The sequence below is a fragment of the Centroberyx affinis genome, unplaced genomic scaffold (assembly GCF_046629955.1).
Source record: "Centroberyx affinis isolate AG114_WGS23_722 - 3 ecotype Tasmania unplaced genomic scaffold, CSIRO-AGI_Caff_v1 ptg002960l_1, whole genome shotgun sequence".
Classification (NCBI taxonomy): domain Eukaryota; kingdom Metazoa; phylum Chordata; class Actinopteri; order Beryciformes; family Berycidae; genus Centroberyx; species Centroberyx affinis.
This window is the reverse complement of record NW_027281073.1, coordinates 6955-30593: the sequence shown is the minus strand read 5'-3', so window position 1 is coordinate 30593 and position 23639 is coordinate 6955. Positions and strand designations below refer to the sequence as shown.

Below are 23639 nucleotides of genomic sequence, written 5' to 3'. Positions count from 1 at the left end.
TAATATAAAGCATTACCCTGGTTATACTTCCAAATGATTAGATACCAACAGGATATATGGAGAGAGAGGGATTGATGAGAAGAGGACAAACAAAGAGGAACAAACCTGCCAAATTTTTCGGTGTTACCCGTCTTGCCCTGTTGGATGACGTGGATGAAGTCGTGTGTGAGAATAAAGGGTACGCGCTCCCTCTTGATGCCAAACTTGGACTTGAAGTTGCCCAGGATGTGGCCAAAGTCTATGTGGAAGAGCTGATGGACAGACACAAAGGTAGCTCAGTGAGCACAGTGGAAACAGGAAAACCACAAGGAGAGTGAGGCAGACGCACCATCATCCAATGTGAGAATATTGTAAAAATAAGTATAAGCAAACATCTATTAATTACATGACTTTGAGTCTCATGAACCTTTGTGCTTTATACTGTTCTCTGGATAATGTATAGAAATAAAATGCATTGTCTGCCGACCTGTCCGGTGCTGCGGACCATGATGTTGTCACTGTGGCGGTCTCCAATGCCCAGGACGTAGGTGGCTACACAGTAGCCTGCACATGACAGGGTGAACTCCTCAATGGCCCGATCCAGAGCGTCGCTACGAATATCAACAATACACGTCAGTTTTCACTGGGTTTACACCACTTTCAAGCAAGTCACAACAGTCACAGTCAGCTGTTATAGTGATAGGTTTGAATGCATTAACCTGAATGACCCAAATTGCTGAACAATATTTAATGTTCTGACCACAGGACAAGGAAACTTTACACACAGTTCCTCGAAGGTATATCCAAGCGTCATCTTACCCGGAGTTTTTCTCTTTGAGCCAGTTGAGCAAGGCGTCCTTGTTGAAGGCAGCGGCTGCCGCCACGTTGCTGCTTGTGAGCTGGATGTTGGCAATTGTATCCGCTGATGACACCACCTCGATCAGCCCCGCCCGGTCACCTGTCGCTAGGCAACCATATGGCACGATTCTGTGTGATATGTGTGGAAAGGGAAGTGAAGAGCTTGATGGTATCAATCAGCCTATTGTGCATCTATCCATCCCTAAGTATTTGGTGGACTGGTATAAAAAAACATTGCCAAAATATGGCATACAGCGAACATATTGATAAATGTAGTACAATAAGCTTATTATACATTCACATTTTGGGTTATAGCTTTCACTGTGTATATTATGGTAAATGTGGGAAAATTATAAATATGTACACATCCCAATAAATGCACACATTGGGGCAGTAAATGTAAACATTTCCTAAGGAAAATCTGGCAAAGCTAGGCTGTGTATATATTAAAGAAACATAGAAAAATATATGATCATAAAACTGACTAGGGATACTGATGTATTGACCAATGAGGGACATTACAACTCCCATGAACACATAATTTAGCACAATACCAGATGTTTGGCTGGAATAAATATACTTATATGCCAATTTGCAGATGTCTATACCAAAGTGCTCATTTATGTGCATATCCACTGGACTGTATAATGGGAATAATAGCAAATAAATGTATGTATCATACTTAACGTCATCATCAATAATGTCTCCCTATTTCAATGTGATACGCAGGGTAAATACATTAATACGTGTTGTTGTAAATCCAGAGGATTATAGACATGGCTCCATTTAATGAAGTGTTATGTATTCATGAGATTAATATATTAGTCTAGGCTTTATTTGCAGACTTAGTCATAAGGCACTTCTTTAAGACTCCACCAATTCAATCAATGGAGAAGACATTTTTTAAAGATCATAGTCATTATCAGATTGTGTGCAGTGGAGAGACAGCAAAGATGGAAGAGAGGGAGGAGATGATGTGCAACAAAGGTCAAAGTTCAATTTGAACACATGATGTTGTGAGTGCATGAACACATGCGCCCCAGCCAAAGGATGATAACATTTTTTATCTTCATTCAGATGAATGGTGTTTCCTGACATCACCACAAGATGGCAATGGGTATTCATTTTGCAGGGTGCAAACTGACCTGACCTAGACAAATCCTCTTCTGAATCCCTTCCTTCTGTGATTGATTGAACTGGTCTTACACAAGAGCACCAACTGAACTGTCCCGTGACGCAAAAGACCACCAATCTTACACACCGCACACACATCTCACACAGGTCTAGTACAGGGAATGGTCTTGGCTGCCGACAGAGACCAAATGCCTTTAAGGTGTTTCTTGCTCTATTTGACGGGTGTTGAGTTTACGTGAATGAGAAACATATATACGGACAGCTGGTAACAAGTAATGACACGTGTGACATCCATCACATCATAGCGGTTCTGTTACATTGTCACCATCTTCATCCTCATTGTCCTCATCACTGTGCTGGAACCCTGAACCTTTGTCCCTGTAACCTGAAGCACCGTCCTCCGGCTCAACTGTCAAAACAACCCCCTCCACTGCCCAGCTCCAGATGTGCCGGTGTATGACGGCGAGAGAAAGAGAGGGAGGGGTTCCAAAAGAGCCAAAGTGTGGATCTTATTAGGATGTAATGCAGATAGTGTGTATATGTGTGTGTGGGGGGTATGGATGTCTAGGGTGTTAAAGGGTGAGAGGTTAAACTAGCGGGGGGTGATTTAGTGTCTCCTCTCCTCTTCTGCACCCCACCGCAGAGCTTCCCCTTCCCTACAGAGACCAGGAACAAACAAGCTTGACGAAGTCTGTCCGTCTGCATGCATATACACACACACACACACACACACACACACACACACACACACACACACACACACACACACACACACACAAACACACATGCACAAAATACTCACCTGAGGTCTAGATTAGCCTCCTTCCATAGAAGATCCATTAACCTCAAAATCTGGAGTGTCAACATGTCTTGCCTTAGGTCTGGGAAAAGAGAGGGGAAAATTGAGAGTGAGTGAGAATGAAAAGAGAAAAGGAAATAACTTCTAAAGGAAAGTAATGTGCTATTAAAACCAAAATGCCTTGGAAACATTGGCTGTCAAACATGTCAGTAAAGCTTACTTGATAACTGAGAAACAAGGGAAGACTGATTGTATTCCCTCCTCATCATGACCTGGTGATATCTTTTCACCCCTCACTCCCTCCCTCCCTCCCTCCACCCCTCCCTCCATCCCTCCATCCCTCCTACCGTCTCCGTTCTTGAAGATGATGCCCAGGGTGTCTCCCCCCAGCAGCTTGTTGTTGTAAACAATCCACAGCGGCTTCATCTTAGAGTCCATGTACCGACACTTCTCCACACTGAGGGAAGAATGAGGGACGGAGGGAGGGAGGGAGGGAGGGAGGGAGAGAGTGAAAATGAAAGAGACAGAGTGAAAGAGAGGAGAAAAAGTTAAAACCGAAAAAAAACAACAACAAAACAATCTTTTTCATGTCTGAGATCCAAAAGTAAACATGCTATTAAGGATGGACCGCCATTTGACAAGACCCAAGATTTTTGGCGCCCGATATGATTCAGTACAGAAGTGTGAATTCTCTCACAATACCAACTAGCCAATGAAATAGTAGTAAAATTCCCCAGGGACCCCCCACTTTGTGCAGCACCGCCTTACTTGATGCCGGACAGCAGGACACTGGGGTTGAGCGGGGAGTGCAGGTCTGACAGAGTCTCAGTGTAGCCGCTCTGTCTCAGACAAGTCATCATGGCCTCCTTGGTCAACATGGCCTCCTTGGTCTTACTGCGGGCGTTCTTAATGGTTCCCAGCTTAATGAGCTCGTTGACCGATTTTAGTTTACTCAGGGCTTCCACCTGGGGGGGGGCAAGAGAAGGGAACCACTGTCACAATGGGACAATGATGATATTTCAGAATCACAATGGTTTAATTGTGGCGAGAGCAAGAACATAACATTTATGATCTACACCCCACAATTTAACTATTGTGATATTGCCACAATTTACAAGGGGTGAAAAAATAGGGCAACACATTATATAGGGTTAAGAATGTGCCAAAAGTGGCCTTCAGGCAGCATACCTAAAAAGATTGATCAGAAATCACTGTAAAGTAGTCCCAAGTGTTTCAATCTCATGTCATGTATTGGATACAATTTGATTCCATATTTCAGAGCCTTTTAACATTGTAAACCAAAAGAGACGTTGGGAAATGAGGTCCATGTTTCACTAAATTATGCCTTCAACAATACTCAAATAAAATATTTGGCTTGTCATGACATCCGCATGGATCAGCGGGATAAGAATGTACCGTAATCTCGCAATGTTGAGTGCAAGCACCTCCCATCTTTCCTGTCTGTCTCCACTATGAACTATATCATAAAGAAGAAATGCCTAATGAATAATGATGTCATTTAAAGACATTTGGCTTGTCAAATACACATGAAGTGCGTCTGAAGATTGAAGTGCTTCACCGTTTCACCAGCGCACTTGTTATTGACAGCTTAGCTCATTCTTCTGAAACAAATCGAAAATGTCAGCATTGCCATCCTCAGCCGTCTCCCACAGTGTGTGTGCTCTTCAAAACAGGAAGTGGCCAGATAAATGACAGCGCTGAAGAGGAAGTGAGAGGAAGCGTCCAGAGGAGTGACTGTCAGAACCGATGCTGTAGAGGGCAAAGGTTACGGGGTAGGGGTCAGGCTGCTGCCGCTCTGACAGGCTAAAAATACCATCAATCTAGCCCTGTCAGGGTTGACAATGGACTAGTGCTATTCTGGTCCCCGAACAGGGGCTAGGAGGGGAAGAGAGCGAGGGAAGACGGTAAGGATGGGTATGGAACTGAGAATGGGGGCATTAACAGATAATACAGGGCAAAAGTAGTTGACAGATTGAGAAAGGACTTGGTGGCTTTAGTGGAATATGTCAACATGGAGCGTACTATAAAGCAGTCTGTTTGAGTGATTGTGTGTGAGTGTGTGTGTGCGGATGAGACAGAAAATATGTGAGAGAATGTGTGTGTGTGTGTGTGTATCCTACCTGTTTCTTTAGGACCTCAATATGAGGGATGCTGCCTCGACAGTAGGCTTCCAGGATGAGGGCAAACTGGACAGAGACAGCCGGCATGTGGATCTCTGACCTGCAGAGGGCAGCAGAGAGGAGGTACGGTAAGAACAGAAACCTCAATAGAACCTAAATCACTTTGGTGTTGCATTTCTCTCTTTCACAAACACACCATCTCTTTCACTTTCTTTCTGATGTGCAACTGCGTACACACACACACACACACACACACACCGGAGGTGCCAGAAGAGGAAGTGTCCTATCTTGCGGTTGCCCTGAGCGCGGTCCAGGAGGAAGCGGGTGAGGGCACAGTCGTAGTAGGGCTCATAGCGCAACACCTGCACCAGCTGCAGAAGGTACTGGGACAACTCTTCATTGCTGTGTGGGTTGGGGGTGGCGGGGCAGAGAGAGAGAAGCATGATAAGAAGTTCACTGGATGGTAAGGGATGGCTGCTTGCTTTTTACCCCTCTGTTTCTATCTCTCATTTTCAACACTTTTCTACTGGATTTCAAATCACCACACATATCAATATAGTTTTGAGTTTCATTTGCAGGAAAAGAGACACCAGACAAGACAAATCAACTTGATTGAGTATGATGCAGGAATTCATTCACTAACCCTAACCCTTAAATATAAGAGGAAAGAGGCAGGGTAGATTTGAGGAAGGGGGGTACCGAACGACAGATGATGATGTGAATGCAGGAGGTTAAATATGAGACAATGAAGCATTGAGGAGGTGAGTGTGTGTTATATAACACTCGTGTGAGGGTGGGTATTCATGTGTTTACCTCATATCGCGCAGGCAGCCCACAGCATACTCTCTGACATACTGGTCAGGGTAGTTGAAGTCCAGCAGCTCCAGAGCATCTCTGGGACTCAGCTTGGGCCAGATCTGAAGCAGCGCCTGGAGCTGAGACACACACAGACAGAAGCACACAGTGGTAACTACACAGCTCTTGTGTAGCTCAGTGGGTAAAGCATGGCATTAAAAGCAACCTTTAAGTTTAAGCATTTTAAGTTTGATTACCTGTGGGATGACCCATACTAAAATATATACACTTGTGGTGCTGAAAATGGCATACTTAATAATTTGCATAATTTAGTCCAACTTGCCGTCAAAATCAGCTACTGGGAAGAGCCACTGTATCGCTCACATTTATCCCATCTGTCTGGATCTCCACATAGGAGTGTACACCGAAATCTTTGATCTGAAGAGCCCATACACTCACATGGAGAGGGGGGATTAAGCTGGAAAAAACCCTAGAGGTATACACACTTGCCCCATGCAGATGACTTTTCATCCAAACCATGCAGTTTTAAGTCATGACGTTAACTGCTTTGACTTCACCATTTTCAACTCTGCTGTCATCAGATCGTACAAATGGGAAGAACTGCCTTGAACGCTTAACAGGCATAAACCAGTAGCATCATTAGGGAGTTATAAGCATCCGATGGCCCCTATGTCTCCATCCATACGCCCCCTCCGGCTAACCTGAGCCATGTCCTCGTGTTTGCTCCACTTGACGGAGAGCAGCAGCTTGGGCAACGACTGGGGGAAGTTCTCGCGGCAGTCGTAGCGTAGTGTCCAGATCAGATCCTTCTCGTTCTCACACAGCTGAGAGAGCGGGTCGCGCTCCATGATCTCCTTCAGCTCTATGTGGAACTTCTTACCCCCGCGACCCTGAGGGGGAAAGAGGGGAGGAGGAGGAGGAGGAGAGGGGGTTGGTTGGGTTGGGTCGTTGATAGTGAGGAGAAAGAGGATGGAGAGAGGATGAAAAAGATGGAGGGGATAGAAGAGGAGAGGAGTTGGGAGGATGCAGAAGATGAGGAGAAGATAGAAGAGGAGGTGAGAGCATGAAGAAGATGAGGGGATAGAAGAGGAGAGGATGAAGAGGAGCAGACACGAGGTGAGAGGATGACGGGGGAGATGAAAGCATAAAGATGAGAGGGAGACAGAGGAGGAAGACAGAGGAGGATCATCAGAAGGTGGATGAACAAGAGGAGCAGCAGTAACAGCTGGAGACCACAAGATGGCAGCAGTGTGTAACAAAGTATTGAGAGTACTTCCTCACAATTCATCTACAAATGAAGGATGAGCACTGAATTGTATGAGTTTAGTGTGTGCTTTTTGAGTCAAAAGGGACAAAGTGCTTTTAAGAGCCAACAATATAAGTGAAAATTGGTCCCTGATATGCTGAGAGAGAACAGATGGCAAGTCAACCTTTGATTTGATTTGATTTTTTCCATTTAATTTGATTTAGCGGAAATGGCATTCCATATAGATTCCATGTAGATCTAGGAACTGATGCACAAGTTGACACATACAATAACACAATGAACGCTGCTGCTTGTAGTTGGTGATAATCTATAGTTTCACACACACACACACACACACCCCACATTAAAGGGTCGTGTTCAGGCATGCCCTCTCCATAACATGGAGTTACATAACTGGCTGTAACCCGCCCACCAGTGGCTTTTGGGTAGAGGGGTGGCGAGACAGGAAAACATACAAGTAATCTGATTACAGTCTCTGGTTTTGAAGGGGATTGACAGATTTTGCTGCTACACCCTGCCGAAGTGATAACAATGGGTTTCCTAGGAAACTAGCAAACCCTGTCTGACGCACTTGGGCTCTGCTGAAAAAAAAAAGAACAAAAAAACAAAAAACAAAAAAAAAAGGCTGCGGGGTGCTGTGTGAGTGAGACAGAGACAAAAATGAGATTGAGGAATGTGCATGTTTGAGAGGTCATACTTGTGTGTGTGTGTGTGTGTGTGTGTGTGTGTGTGTGTGTGTGTGTGTGTGTGTGTGTGTGAGTGAGAGAGAGTGAAAATGTACAAGGCAACAGTAAACATGTCGCCCCAACAAGTCCCCCTCTGGGCTAATCAGCAACAAATAAGTCACCTTGTTTTGACCAGCGCCCCCCATGGACCAGCAAATGTAATCAAATGTAGTTTCATCAAAGTTCAAATAATGATGTCTGAGATATCGCATCTGACATTGTACATACCGCCAATCTGCATTTCCAAGCATGTACGCATACACCTTTTCTCACAAGCGAGTGTTTTTTGGTATATGTTCTGCATGCATATGAATGTTTCCGCATATCCACACAGTTATCCTCTGTATCAACTCACCATGGTTGCGCAGTCACTTGCTCTGGCGATCTCCGCGGCTTTTTCCAGTATCTGCAACGGAGTGAGTGAGCACAACGTGAGCGAACACACACGCACTCGTACATCACTGCCAGTTAGAGTACATTAAGCAGGCAGAGCACGTCCTGCTCCTCTCATGCTGACACTCACCACTTCATCATAATCACAAGTTACCATTATGAAGAGCACTAAGCCAAGTAATGACAACTTCATCTGCAGTCAATCTTTAAAAAAAAAAAAGCCCGGAGCTCCCATCCATTCGTCACGGCTTAGACACAGTGTGGCAGAACAATGGCATCATTACTAAAGGAGTGTCTCGGTGTAGGAGGCTTTTGTGAGCGTGACTGCAGTGAGGAGGTGTGTATACATATGAAAATATTTTTATTGGGATGCCCAGCAGCTGGAACCAAGGTATTTTCTCTGAGTGAGGCAGAAAGAGAGTACAATGGTAGATTACTCTGTATGTGTGTGTGTGTGTGTGTGTGTGTGTGTGTGTGTATTCAAGTGCACTCTGACCTTGTCGAAGGGGGGGAAGATGATGGGGTGCGGCGAGTACTCGGGGAAGTGGATGTGCAGGGCTGTAGCGTTCTCAGTGTATGGGTTGGTCTGGATGGTCCCAATGGGGTTCAGCATCTCTTCAAGTTCATCTGGGCAAGACGCACACAAACACACACACACACACACACACACACACACTTTAAGAAACAGGCAGTTGAGGAATGCATTTGCAGCAGTAACCAATGTAGAAGTCCCCAGGATAGGCAGGATTTTCTAAACAATTCCTCTTGATGGCGGAAAAACAGTGCAGCAGCAAGCATGAAAAAAAGTGGGACTTCTAAGATTGGTTCCGTCTCTATTCACAGATATAAAGTAAGCGTGTGTGTGTGTGTGTGTACCAGGAAAGGAAGACCAGCTGTGCAGGATGATATCTCCGGTCTTCAGCTGGCCTTTGTAGTCAAACACCATGGTGTTCACCCAGGCTATAGGGTAGTGCTGGGATAGACAGAGAGAGAGAGAAAAACGGGTGGATTAGAAGTTAATGCAAGAGAATGACCTTGAGGATAGTGTGAGTGTGTGTCTGCACAGGTGCACATGGGTGTGCAGTGAGTGTGAATCAAATCGAAGGCCTAGCGTGGTTACAATGTGCCCACGCATTTTCAGGCCCTTATGTTGATCAACACAAACTGTGGGTCATGTGGACGGTATCAAGTGTCTGAACAAGCCCTTCCCCTTACCACTTTTCCGGCCTTGCGGATGGTCTGGTACTTGTTGAGGTGGGCGTTCTTGGTGGACTTCTGCTTCTTGACCTTGTCCATGATGGCGTAGACGGCGAAGCAGAGGCGGGTCATGCGCGGCAGGTCGCACACGGCGATGTCGAACTCCAGCGTGCCGTCGTTCCACGCGTGGTCCGAGCGCCCGCTGCTCTCGCTGCTCACCGCCGGCTTGCACAGCAGCTCCGTGCCGTGGAAGAGGCCCGCCCTCACCTGGACCTGGGGGGGTGGAGGGACAACAAGGGGGGGGTCTAGTGTCTGATGATCTACAAGCTGGCCTGCTTCAACATTTAACAGCCAGTAGTCATGGGACAACTGCTGTGACTGGAGATTGTGTGCGTGCAGTGAGGAAGAATACAGTTTGCCTTGCTTTATGGATGTGAAGAACACTGACAGGAGCTTACCTTAGCAGTCTCCTCTGCATTCACCTTGCTGCCTTTTACTAGGACTATCTTAAACTGGCTGGACACGTCCCACACACACGTCTGTACTTGCTGCAGGCGGGAGGCAGAGAGGGAAAGTGAGAGGAGAAGGAGAGAGGGAGAGTTGTAATGAGCGAGCGGGTGGTAGCATAATTTACTGTAAGAATAACACAACATACTCCAACACCCTGGCTCCTCACACCCACTCATTCATGGCACACACACACTCGTGAATAAACACGCACAAACACTAAACACACACAGAATGTGTGAGGGTCAGGCAGGTCATTCTGATGTCAAGCCAAGTGGATTTGCGAGGGTCAGCAGTCAGCAGGACAAACACCATCACATGACGCCTAGAGCCTACGAACATGACTAACTAGCACACTTCCTGCTGCTTGCTGCCTCTGTGTGTGTGTGTGTGTGTGTGCGTGCATGGTGTTGTGAATGTCAATGACTGAGTGCATGGCTAATTTTGATGTTCTTGTGCATGTGTTTGAATGCATGTGTGAGTGAGTGTGTAATTTGCCTCTTGCTGGATGAAACAGGCTATATTTGTGCGTGTGCCCGTCTGTGCTAATATCATGTGGTTCCATGTACTGTACCATCACAAGAACACTCTGTCCTTCTCTTGCTTTGTTTTGACCAATTGCAAGTCAGCCTTTCTGCAGAGCGCCCAATAACAGGAGGGCTTCTCTGCTGAAAATAAATCTCACTTCCTGTCACAGCCAACCATCCTTCCACCGCAAGCCATCGCTGTCTGGCCACAATCTCTCTCTGTTTCTGTCCATCCCCATCTCCCTCCATGTCACTGCTGCTTTCTACATTTCTGTCTTCAACCTCCATGTCAGGAGCTTATTCATTTTATCTATCATTTTATGTCTGCGTCTACCATGTATCATGCATATTCAAATAGACAGCTCTTCCTCTTCCTTTCCTTCATACTTAGAATAACTGAGTTACGTTGCACAATAGTCTTTGTGTCTATTTAGCAGTTCTCTTTCTCTGGATTATTAAGCAAGTAAGTAACTCTCTAGTGTCTCTCTCCTGAAAAAATCAAGTAAGTAGGTTCCAAATAGTACTCCCTTCTAACACCTTAACTCATATTGTCCAGTTGCAAATATGCAGTCAATGACAAAATGGGGAAGTTGGGTAAAATCGGTTGTTTTTACTGTAAACCCATGATAATTATATTTTGATCAGCTGGAGACAGAACAGAATTTTAAATAACTGTTCCAACATTTTCGTGAGTAAACGTAATATGTAATATGTTTGATATTTGGATGACACCTGTATTATTTACAAGCTTTCAAAACCGCACATCCGCGTGCGACAAGTCACCATGGCACCAGGCAATCAAGCCCCTGGGAGACTCGCTAACGAGGGCCAATTAAATTCTACCTGACCTTTAAAATACGGATGCACACATCAAAGAGTGAAGCCACTGTACACCTGCCAGGGGCGGTGCACAGTGGCAGCTAGCCACGTCTGCTGATGGCAAGGTTTGGTAAGGGTGGGGCAGACCTGTTCAAATTCACTGAGAGCCCTGCCTCGTAAAAGGCAGGTGGCGTGGCAACTGCCGAGCACATGTTTGCTCGGTAAACTTCCACACCTGCCTTGGTGCAGTTGAATCAACCAAACCATGGAGCTTTCGCTATTGGCGAGACGAGAACACTGACAACAAGAACACAAGTAAACATGGGGGAACACCACACTGTTCGCTGGTCTGCTTGAGAAAACCTGTTTTCATACGTGCCTCAACACCAGCACTTTTAGCTTTTAGTGTGTTAGCCAAATATCGTAACGCCAAATAAATCACTTACCAAATTGCAGACAAAATGAATAATAGCAGTGTATATTTGACACCTCAAGTGTCAAATATTTGTCCAATAAACAGCTGACCAGCATCTTCATCTTCATGTGGCTTTGTTCATAAAGTATGGTCCAAACTAATTAAAAACTGTAACTGCAACAAAAGTAACAATTTGACCCCTGATTCAATGATAGGTGGAAAAAACGAGAGAAGACTTGAGGACACCGTAACACAAAAATCTACATGTATTCACCCACACACATTTTGGGACTCACCGTGGGACCCCTTCTCTTGGGAGGCAGGGGTAAAGGTGGGTTGGATGACTTGCGAGTAACCACGGCTCCGATGGCGGAGATCTCCTTGTCAAACATGGTCTTGATGGTGCTGGTGTGGACCAGGGTGAGGTGGGGTGACTCCTTGGTCTGCATACACGCCCGGATGTACTGCACACGAGACGGGACAGGAATGGAGGGTTAGGCTATGTGCAACACTGAAGGATCTGCAAGCACAGGAAAAAAAGCTAGATGCCTCGCACATTCAAGCTGGGCCATATGCAAAAGTTGAACTTGCATTTAGTTAATTATACACTTAAAACAGGGCTTTGAGACGCGAGGCACAAGCATTAACAGGAAACCACGCAAATGCGTTACACTGGAAATGAAAGCTCTGTGCCAACACTCCCTCTGAAAACACTCTGAAAAACTCCCCAGTTAAAGTACCTTTAGGGCAGAGAAAGGACACAAGCCAGAACAAGCAAAACTTATGCATATATGACTGCACAGCTTACTTGATCAAAATAATAGGTAGGCTGCACACAGACAGGAGCCGTGATAAGCCCTGTCCAATGTAGAGATGACAAGCTTGCTTTAATGGCTTTGCTGTCTGGAGAGCAACAGGGAGAATGCTTCCCCTCACTTTTCTATCACAGCTTGAGCCTCATGTTGCAATGCCCCATTTAAGTTAATAATAAAGTAAAAGCCAGCGTGTGGCACAACATTTTTTTTCTGCCTGGTGTGCACATAGTCTGGATCTCTGTTGCCTGAATCTTTTCTGGAAGAGTTGAAAGCTGAGTACACATAAACACACAATCCCCTTTACCTGACACGTTGTTGAGCCATCAGCCAAGTGGTTCAAGCCCATTAACTCTAGTTTACATTTCAACTTTCCCCTGTCAGACCTGACATTGTGCCAAAGCCACTCTCATGTTGGGAACAAATGACAGGGTTTGATGGCTTGGACTGTTATTGCCACACTGATTTCACATTTTATGACTTTCTTGGACTTTTTAGATCCATGTCCCAAGCACAGTTTTTGGGGATACAAGGACAAAAATCTGAGCTCGCGGCCATTTATGAAGAACCATCTCTGCTGTATTCCATTTTGGCCATGATATTGACCCAGGAGGTGTCAAAGTTCCCACTATCAGTCCCTGATAGACCCTTATCCCCAGTGCATCTTACATGTCTCTCGAGAAAGGTCAACAGATCAAAAACATAAAACATAAAAAATACAATCACCTATATTCTACACCTGGCCCTGTATCACTGTGAATTTGACCTAGTCCATTGCGCTGCCACCAACCTTGTACTGGATGAGTGGGTGGTCTCTGCAGAGGAACTCCAGACGCTGGCTGACCCTCAGTACGTACTGGCCCCGCCGTGCCTCCTCCTCCGGCCCGTGGGTGGTCAGCCACTTCCTTAGGGCCAGCTCCATCAGCTCAGTGGGGGTGCAGGATGGCGGCACCTTCAGACTGGCCGAGTCCTACAGGACCAGAAAGGAAGAGAGAGAGAGAGAGAAAGACAAAGAGAGATTTATTAAAGTGTTTATTAGTGTCAAATGCTCAAATTGTAACCCAGGTGAAATAACAGGTTACCAGGATGGCAACAATATCTGCCGCGGAGATCAGTGTTCCTGTGTCCTGTTTTGAGGGAACTCGCACCTTGCCGAAAAGATGAGAATGAAAGAGATGCGGAGCAAAAGAAACAGGAGAACGCAGAGACAAGTGTTCTCGATGACCTGCTGGTGGCCTTTCTGCTGGGTCACGTAAGAAAGCCTGAAACATGTTCTGCAACACTTGTTTGTTGAACTCAATAAGTCTCTTGTGTGCGGAGAAAAGGAAACGAGCAATAGTTGGTGCTATGTATACATGTCTGGACGAGGTAAATGGAGATAAAGAGATAGCGAGAAATGGATGGATATGGTGAATTGAGAGGGTGTGCTAAAGGTCAGATATATATAGCAAGGTTTAAGATACAATCCCATACCAACAGGCAGCTTACATTTCATTCAGCTAGAGAAACCTCTCTAAATAGGCATGTGTGCGAGCAACACACACACACACACAGTCACTGAGCTCTTACTTGGACATTCATGTGTCCTTTTCTGGCTAATTTGAGTTCACGCTCCAACAGACTGTGCATTAAAATACCTAAACTGCCAATGAATGCATATGTTCAAGTCCTACACACAGCACCATAGTGACTAAATCTAATGTGTTCGAGTGCCACACTGAGGCCCACCACGCGTCCTATTTATAGCATAATACTGACCTGATACCTGAGAGGAAATTATATTTTCCAGAAGCCCACTGGAAGTAATTCAACAAAAAAAAAGAACCTCCTCCATCAATAATGAACAATGATGAATGGCCATCCTATGGCGAAACTAGAAAATCTGCACCACATAGCTATGCTGACAGTACAACTCTCAACACTCTCAGGTTTAGGATGTGGTTTAGGACATGGTTTAGGACATACAGTGCGTATAGGACATGGTCCATGGGAACATTATGTTAAAGTTAAAATTAGATTGGTCCCCTTTAAGTGGTTGGTTGATACTCTGTCCCCAGTGAGGTTTGGATGCTAATGCAATGTGGGACTAGATGAACAAGACCAAGGCTGTCTTAAGACACTGGTGTCTGTCACAGAAAGAAATGAGACAACAACAAAGAGGGTTAACCACCAAACCCAGGTCGTGTTCATACTACATCACTTAAACACCCCACCACACTTCCTGCCCTTAATGTGGCTTATTGTGTCTGACCTCCCAAATAGGACTTCCTGCCAATGTCCACCTGAGCACAGGGGCACAGATGGCCTGTTTGTGTGTGTCTGTGTGTGTGTGTGTGTGTGTGTGTGTGTGTGTGTGTGTGTGTGTGTGTGTGTGTGTGTGTGTGTGATGTTGATCAAAGCTGATATACAAAGGTCTGGTGGGACACAACCATCTGTTTCAATATTAAATCACATTATTTTTATAACAAGGAGAGAGAAAGATGGAGAGAGACATAGACAGATGGACAGACAGAGGCAGAGGGAGAGAGAGAGAGAGAGAGAGAGAGAGAGAGAGAGAGAGAGAGAGAGAGAGAGAGAGAGAGAGAGAGAGAGAGAGAGAGAGAGAGAGATTCATTTTAATCAGAGTGTTTCGGTCCCTTGAGCTGTCATGCTAATATGTGTGTGTCGGGGAGGATGGCATAATTTCACTGATGGTTTTGACCCACTTAGTGGTGTCACATGGCTCGCTAGTTGGGCTCAGTCACGTGACCGTCGCCTATTAGGGAGCTGCCAAGTGTGGGCAGAAAAAGAGGCAAGGCTACACTGTCCACACTGGTGTAATCACATGGATATATGGCTACTCAAGCACAGCAGGACACCGAGGTTCTGTGTGAGCCATGCTGTCATTACATGTCTTCATTTGGCGTACATCATTTTTAAACTAATGTTAAACACTGTGGTAAACCTAATCAAGTTTACAAATGCTGTAGAAAAGGTCTGTTCTAGCTCAATTGGGAAAGTAATGAAGACAAGACATAATAGAGTCCTTCACTTAAGTACATAAATTAGCCATCAATCCCTTGTAATTAGCCATCAATCCTTTGTAATTAAGTGCTAACTATCTTCCAGGGAGAGCAAGTGTCCCTTCCAGCACAATGTAAACTATCCCAGCATCATTGCATAAATGCGGGCTGTTTAAAAGAGCCCTATTATAGGAATTCAAAATTTCTTCAATTAATATACATATAATAATTATTATTATAATATAATATAACAATAATTAAAGCCGTTTAATGAAGGCAGTGTTAAAAGTTGATTGCGTTTGAGTGAAAGGTCATTGCATCGTTTAAAATCTGTCTGGTTTTACAGGCAGTTTTGGACCAACTCTAGTCAGTGCATCACAAAACTATGTATTGCTAAAAGTTTGCGTCATAGAGACCATTTTTCTCTTCAGCCATAATACTGTATATTTGAAAATAAAATCATGATGATGGGATTTTTTGGCCTACAAACCAATTAAACAATCAGTTGCCGAACGGACACAGAAGAATTGTCATTAACCAATGGGCTGCTGCCTCTCACCTGAGACTGGTCGAAGTGGATGATGACCTTGAGGTCGGCGGGCCGGTCGTTGAGTCCGTCAGTGATGGCCGCCCCGGCCCCAGGCTCCAGCTGCGGGGAGAAGCAGGCCTGCAGCCACTCGGTCCACGTCATCATCTGGACGCACTGCATCCTCTCCTCGCTGATGCGGAACATCTTACTGCGGAAGTCCTTGACCTCCTGGTCCTGTAGAGCATCTAGCTCATGGAGACCTGGTGGGGATTTGGGAAAAGGCCATTGGTAAAGGGTTGCAAGGAAGAAGGATATATCATGGTTTCATTAAAGTTGACACAGAATATATCATGGCAACTCTTTGTAACAACTAACTTTGTAACAAATAACTTAAGGTGCATTGAATGTTATGAAAATGGTTATAGAAGAACTTTCAGAAAGCGTTAAAGTCTTCATGTTATGAGAGCTCAGTTTGACAAAAATAATCATTATGTCTTAAGGAACAAGTATGGATCCTGTACACTCCCATGACACACTGTGACGATGACCTACAGACCTAATTAATTATCAGTTTATTTGAATGTAATTTCATCTCTCTGGCTTCCTAGTTGATCATCTGCCTTGGAGAATACAGTAATATTAGGCTATTTGGCCTGGCAGTTAACATTAGCAACCAAACCGCAGCGTATAGCTTTTAACATATTACATACAATACATTTGTAGCGGCATTGCTGATAAAACAATGTGCATTATCATAAACTAGTATGTGCTATCGGCATCACTGTATGGCAGCAGTCCATACAATCTAATCAGTGAAGTACCACAGACCTTTTATGGGTTATAGACAATGTGTATAAAAGTGTGTCTTGTGAATGATTGAAACCTCCAATTGCAGATTGATTTTACTGACATGTACAATATGACCCAGGTGGTGTCTCCTCTAGATGTGAAGCTTGATCTTATGCTTTGATTTTGATAAAAAGTGAGTGTTTGTTCATTGTCTCATGAATAATTAATAATCAAATTAAAGAATGCAGTCCACTGCATAGGAATCTGAATCTAAATGGAGCAGTCTGATATTTGCCAATGAAATAGCCAGGCTCACTGTAAATTTCCTTCCTGGGCTTTGGGCAGGTTGACACCCTGGTATTACACAGCGACAATTATCTGCCATGTTTGATTAGTGGTTTTCGTGTACAAAATTAGCTTCTCAAAAGTACCTATCTAGCTTGCAGTCACAACAGACGGTTACACTCCCACAGTGAGGAGGAGGATGGTGCGTTTGCCAGGACCAGGAAAAGTGGGAGAAAAAATGCAACCAATGATATTTGCCATAATTGTTGATGTAAAACACAAAGCATTTCACCCAATTCTAAGCCGATTTTGAAACCAGGAGGAGCAAGTTGAGGTTTTGGTCATACCGTGTTTATTTAAAATATCACAAAACCCTGATTTTCCATCTATATTCAAACCAATTTACAGACCAAATGCCTCATAACCACACAGAGAGCTGGGAAATTTTGTTTTTCCTATGGAATGGCCCTTTAAAGTACAGGCCTTAACCTTCATGCAAAATTCACAACCACCTGTGGGACACTTGATGCCAGACAGTAGCACCTACTGGTAATGAATGTTTACAAAGGATTACAAATGGCAATCTCTTATGGGATTAGACCAGAGCCTCTAATATTCACACTAACATCAAATGCCAGGGGTATAAAGTGCTGTTAGGCTGATCGTATCTTCCTGTTCCCTGTTGAGTTTTTTTCCTTTATTTTTTTTAGGAAGGGTGCTGCACAATACTCTCCTGGTAATGAAAACAACATGTTGACATTTAAAGCCATTTAACATTCATATGACCCTCAGCGCTCAAAGGAGGGCTCTGGACCACATTAGTTGGATTTTGTATGTGTGCAAACCGGTTTGTGTGACTGCATTTGTGGAGAGGGGGAAAAAAAGATTGTTGGCAGTGTGTGAGTGTGTAATTGTCTATTACTGTGCACTGCGTGCGGTGTGTCTGTATGTGTGTGTGTGTGTGTGTGTGTGTGTGTGTGTGGCCGGTGCCTGCGGGGTTCCTTTTCAAACACCGCTTTTCCCTGACAAAAGCCTTTAAAAGATCACGTCAGACCAAAGTGGAGCCAGGAGGGAGAATATCAATATCGTCTGGGTCTCCTTCGATTAGTGTCAGAGCCCCTTCCCTCTCTCTTTCCCTTTCTTCCTGTGGCCAGCAGCCTGGAGGACTTCCATAGACCCCGGCTATCTGAGTGAGAAGAGGCTTGGAACTGTGTGTGTGCGTGTGTGTTTTAGAGAGCCAGAGGAAATGGGTGGTTTTGTCTGTAATTGTGTATTTCTAACTACATATAACCACATACAACATTAATTAATTAAGTTTTCATGTGAGCGTGCTTGTAGTTGTGTGTATGCATGTGCAAGTGTGTATGCCTCTTCATTCAACTACATCTAAGGCCAGGATCACACTTTATACAATGAATGTGTGACTCTCCGACTGACGTTAATTCATTTCAGATAAGATAATCTGTTACCGCTGCATCATTCCACTGCAGATGCATTGCGCTGCCTGTGCTGGATTTATTCCATTTATGTATTAATCATGCATGCGTTAACTAAAATTAATGTTGTTTTGCCCTGATTATTGCTGGCTCTTGTTGAACTTTTCATGATGAAAAGATTTCATCAGTGGATCGGTGGATCATAATCATGTTTAATCAGTTTCATCTCAATATGTTACAGCGATGGGATCCCTGCGAAGAACTCGGCACACAGTCTGAGTGTCTCAGTTTATCATGTCAAAAGACTGGGCTTTTTTGCCGATGGGGGTCTTTCCTTACAACGGTGCTCTGGTTTGTCTCCCCTTTGCTCCCCTCTAGGGCCTAATCTTCAACAGAGATAATACTAAGTGACAGGTGATGGAACAGACATCAGGAGCCTGTCCAGTCAATCCTCATGCTTCTCTATCAGATAGCCGGGGTGAAGATAGGAGCCAGCTGCAGATGGGCCTCAGATCTGACAGCTAGGTTGAACGCGCTGAATCGGAGAGCTACATTGGCATACTGGAGGTGGTGCTTAAGTGTGGGTGTGTGTGCGTGCGGGATGATTTACTGTCACACTTATCAACTCTAAGTGCTTTTCTTTATCGGCAGGGTCGAACGGGGACGAGCAAATGATTCAGTCAGAGGGAGTAAAGTGTGTGAGAGTTTGCATGACTGCCACCTGAAGTTGAGGGAAAGGTGAGCATTTACATCGCCATCATTGCAAATATACCAAGCGTGAACAAACGTTCTTTTAAAAGCAACGCTGCCTCACCCTTGCCGATGAGCACGCCGATCTTGGAGTCCAGCAGGCGCTCCGCCCGGCCGCAGTTGCGTGTCACCAGCTTGAGAACGGGCAGGAAGGGGCGGATGTCGCACAGCCGCCTCGTCTCGTCCTCCAGCTCCTCGTGCACGGCCGCCTGGTTGACGCACTCGAACATGTGGCCCTCCATCTCGCCCAGGGCAGGGAACAGCGGGTACGACTGAGCCTGCTTCCATAGGAGCTGCGAGGGAGGGGACAGATTTAGTTGGTGCATTGTGTGAATTTGGAGTGATTGCTTACCACCTCTTTTAGGACCTATTACATAAAGTCAACTTTTCAACTGAAAAAAGAGCCTTGTTTTTAGCTTGACGGCCATTTGTATATGAGGTTATCCAATGGTCTTAGAAAGGGTTTCATAAACCCTTTCAGGGTTGTGGAGTCTTCGCAACACATGGAGGACTTTTTTAATCCTTCATCTGAAGTAAAAACATACCTAACCACAAAGTGGCAAGAATGCAAGTTTTCTTAGAAATGTGAAAGATGCATGAAGAGCAACAACAATAACATGTGTGTCATATGATGTAATATACTGACAAAGCAGTATGTTCCATGACCGGGAACAAACATGATGACGCAGTTTCTGGATGAGCCAATCAGGATGTGAATCATGTTTCCACTAGCCAATCCTGGCATGATTCATGTGTCTGTGTCCCCATAACATAGTCACAGGGTTGGGTGTCAAAGCGTGTGTGTGTGTGTGTTTGTGAGAGAGTGTGTGTGCGTGTGTTCATCTTGAGGTTATAGAGCTAGGTCATTACATGCTGGAACAGGACACATTTGCCCTCCAAACAAATACTTTCTTCTTAAGAAACACTCATGATTTTATGCTAAGCTGATCATATCTCCCCCACATTCCCAGAGGCTGAAATAATCAAATAATCATAAACCGCTCTAAAAATGCATTGAAGATTTCATTATTTGATTGTACAATGTCCTAAGAACCGAATTACCTGACAAACCTCTTCAAGAAAAGTACTGCTGTGGTAAATGTTATTAGTATTTATTGTGTATTTAGTGCGTAGATTGCTATCTAGCCAAGAGCCACAACAAGTCATGAGTGGAAATGCAGATGTTATGCAGAAGTTATGACCACTGATTCCCTGGAAGTAAAACGTTCTCTGCTTTCGGTGAAATGCCGTGCCATTTTTTTGTTAGTATGAATGAAACACGCTCATTCATAACCCCGCTCTTCCAGACTGCATGATAAATGATAAGAGTCTGGAAAGAGGGCTGTGAGCCGGCTGATAGGGCCTGGATTAGGTTCGAGGAATCCTTCACCCCTTGGAAGAGGGATATCAATCTTACGCGACTGAACTCTAAGACCCCTCCTGGCTTCTTTGCCACCGTCTTCTCTTTCAGTGTCTAGAATGGTGGCAGAGGACGACTCGCTCTCCCCGCCTTCACTCTGTCTCGTCATGCTTGGATGGCTCATAATTTTCAAGAGCTTCCCACTGCTTCCCTCCTTGCTGACCCCAGGGGAATGAATTTAAAGCTATCTCACATGTGCAAGCCCACACACACGTTCCTGCATGTACGCGTGCCCAAGTAGGCACGTACTCCAGGGAGCTAAACGTGAACATAAGCAGCCTGAACATTGGCAGAAAACTAACTTATCATACAGTAGCATGAAAAACAGAAACTAACAAACACATTCTTTATTGTTATGAGCCAATATAAGCCAGACAGAGTGACTTCTGTAAATCAGTCTATATCTTTGGTCACGTTAAAGGGCTGCTAGAGCCAGCGGTGATTTGGAGAAAGCGTCAGGCAGACATTACATACACACACACAGACTGACTTATTGTTTACTATTCAGAACAACCGCTTCAGGCACTATTCAAAACTGCGTGTCTGGGGAAAACATGTTCCCTCTGTATGTGTGTGTGTGTGTGTGTGTGTGTCCATGTGTGGCACATGTTTTCCAAGACTGCCAGAAAATATGAAAGAATGCTAAACATCAGCTGAGAGAAGGTCATAGTCCCTGAAATAGACCGGCACCTAAATCACATCAGAGGGGCCTAAAAAAAACAAAAAGAAAGAATTTACCTACAGACGTTGGACATTGGAAGAGTTAGGCTCGCAACATGCATTCCTTGAAGCTTTGTGTTTTACAAGAAATAATTCTCTTATTATTTTCAAAAAGACACATCAATGTCCAATGACCTCTGACCTCCATTTAACCAAGATTAGCTGCAGTTGCGCATGATGTCATGAGCTATTTGCATGGTGAGAGCACCAGCCACTCACAAACAAAAACACCCAGCAGCAACAGCCACCTTAGTCAAAACAAGCATTAGACAATGTCTAACTCACCAGCTGCGTGTGTGTGCGTGTGTCTGCGTACATGTAAGTGTATGTGTGGAACCTATAGCTTGTTTTTTTCCTTATTAGGACAATAGCCCAGAGGTATGTAACATCAAGATTGTTGCTGCAGTACAAAAAACAAACAGAGGAATCAATCTAAGCTCTTCTGAAGTGTGTTATGGAAGTGAAAACAACAAAACTATGTAAAACAAATTGTGTGTGGTATTACAATAACCATACAGAATAACTCCACCACCCAACCATAGATACACATGACCTGGCTAAACTTCCCACATGGCACTTTCAAGAAACCAATAGTCCAAGAGAGATTGCTTTTGTTGTGTCAACCAGCAGTGCAATGTGGCTTCAACTCTAATTTAGGCATGAAAATCTGATTTCAATCCAGTACCGCCCCCACACGTCTCCCGCCCAAGTCCGACTCACCAGTTTGATGTGTTGGATGGTGGCCTCGCGTGGCACATCCATCTGGATGTAGATACCGGTGGGCAGCAGGAAGTCCACAGTGATCTGGTCCGGGGCGTGGCTGGCCAGGGGTGAGTGGGCCGCCCACATGTCCAGGAGGTCCGTCATGGCGGGAGGCATGGCAAGGGGCGCCACACACCACCTCAACCATAAGGACCTGGAGAGAGAGAAAGAGGACAGAGGAAGGTTAGGCAATGTGCAACCTTGACAATGGAGAAAATGATTAGAAATATATCCTAATTTCATTTATTCAGATGCGTTTGGTTCTCAGTAGGCCTCTCTGTTAATTGAACGGAGTAGGCGTCATTGGGCTATAGAGTGCAAAGGCTAGGCTACCTGCGAATTAGCCTTAGCAAACTTAATGACAGAGGAGAAAATGATAGTTGAGGTCAGAGAGTGCTGACAAAATAACAATTTAAGAACCAACAGCAAATGGACGAAGCTATGAGTCATCCATCCTCTTTATAGACAATGACCTCAACCAACCTCATGTGCTTCATGTTATGTTCGATGTTATTTCGACTAATAACGCTTAGATAAATACTGCACTGCTGTTGCCTGAAAACCTTGTAGCTCCAGTTTCGGTGTATTTTCTTTTACCTGCATTGGAGGTTTCTACAGTCCATTAAGTGCTGAGGAAGTGTCATGCCTCTGGGAACAATTCAAAGCCCATTGCACAGTTTCAAAAATATTTGGCCATCAATCTGAAAATGCAGCTGTTTTTTCCTAATTCTTGAAAAACACATGGTGTGCATCTGACAGCACAAGTAGGGACACAAAAAGGCACTGTAGACCTGGGCAAAAGGCAGCTGAATATTTCTGAACACTTGAAAAAACACAAGGAACACTTGATCTCATCTTAAAAGTGATGCTTCAGCTTTTGAGGCCGTTCATAACATAAACAACATAAATCAAGCACGCCTTAAATTATTCAAACGTTTCAAGCCGTATTAGTATCTACATTTTCCGAGGTGTGTCCACTGTATAGTGTTTTAGCGCGCAGGCTCGTTTTGATTAACATCAAGTTGAGGGAGGTGCAGATGCTGCAGTACCGCTGCGTGCCTGCAGGGGCAGTGCTGTGCTGTGTCCAGTGGGAGGCTGGTGCTGTGGCCTTAACTTGGGTGAGGGCCAGTGCTCAGAGGAATGCCCACTAAGCAAACAGCAGAACAAAAGGTCAGCCTGCCCTCCCCTTGTCTGACAACCTGGTCCCTCTGACAGAGCACACACACACACACACACACACACACACACACACACAAACACACAGAAAACACTTGAACTCATAAATAAATACATACATATGAAATGAGCAACACACAAATATGCTACAAACACACAGGCCATATACAAGAACAAACACAGGCATGTACTGTACAGAAACACCCACACTAAACAGTGCTATGAACACTAATAAACAAACAAGCACACATGCAAATACGCATGCACACATGTACTTGTCTGCACATTCCCGCACACAAGCGCACACCCCCACACACACACAGTGGCCGTTGCCAAGGTAATTATCAAATAAGGCAGAGGTGGGATTTAGACTGCCACAGT

General features: G+C 44.7%; 1 protein-coding gene across 3 annotated transcripts in view; it reads right to left on the bottom strand.

Annotated features, from left to right (window-relative positions):
* pik3cb (phosphatidylinositol-4,5-bisphosphate 3-kinase, catalytic subunit beta) overlaps positions 1-22233 on the bottom strand; it is a 28366-nt gene extending 6133 nt beyond the window's left edge. For 2 of the 3 annotated variants that reach the window (XR_011696216.1, XM_071536921.1), the window contains exons 1-20: positions 22041-22233; positions 19245-19473; positions 15951-16180; positions 13180-13359; positions 11874-12041; positions 9768-9857; positions 9328-9582; positions 8989-9085; positions 8609-8739; positions 8075-8125; positions 6429-6617; positions 5725-5846; positions 5170-5313; positions 4912-5011; positions 3539-3735; positions 3118-3227; positions 2774-2852; positions 799-966; positions 467-590; positions 106-251 (exon numbers count right to left, since the gene is read on the bottom strand). Coding sequence is in view for 2 of the 3 variants with exons in the window: in XM_071536921.1 (XP_071393022.1) it covers positions 106-251; positions 467-590; positions 799-966; positions 2774-2852; positions 3118-3227; positions 3539-3735; positions 4912-5011; positions 5170-5313; positions 5725-5846; positions 6429-6617; positions 8075-8125; positions 8609-8739; positions 8989-9085; positions 9328-9582; positions 9768-9857; positions 11874-12041; positions 13180-13359; positions 15951-16180; positions 19245-19473; positions 22041-22199 (2969 nt within the window). In the remaining variant the exon portion in view is untranslated. The remainder of the gene's footprint in view (positions 1-105; positions 252-466; positions 591-798; positions 967-2773; positions 2853-3117; positions 3228-3538; positions 3736-4911; positions 5012-5169; positions 5314-5724; positions 5847-6428; positions 6618-8074; positions 8126-8608; positions 8740-8988; positions 9086-9327; positions 9583-9767; positions 9858-11873; positions 12042-13179; positions 13360-15950; positions 16181-19244; positions 19474-22040) is intronic. The other variant, XM_071536922.1, reaches the window with a different exon arrangement.
* Positions 22234-23639: the final 1406 nt, after the last annotated feature.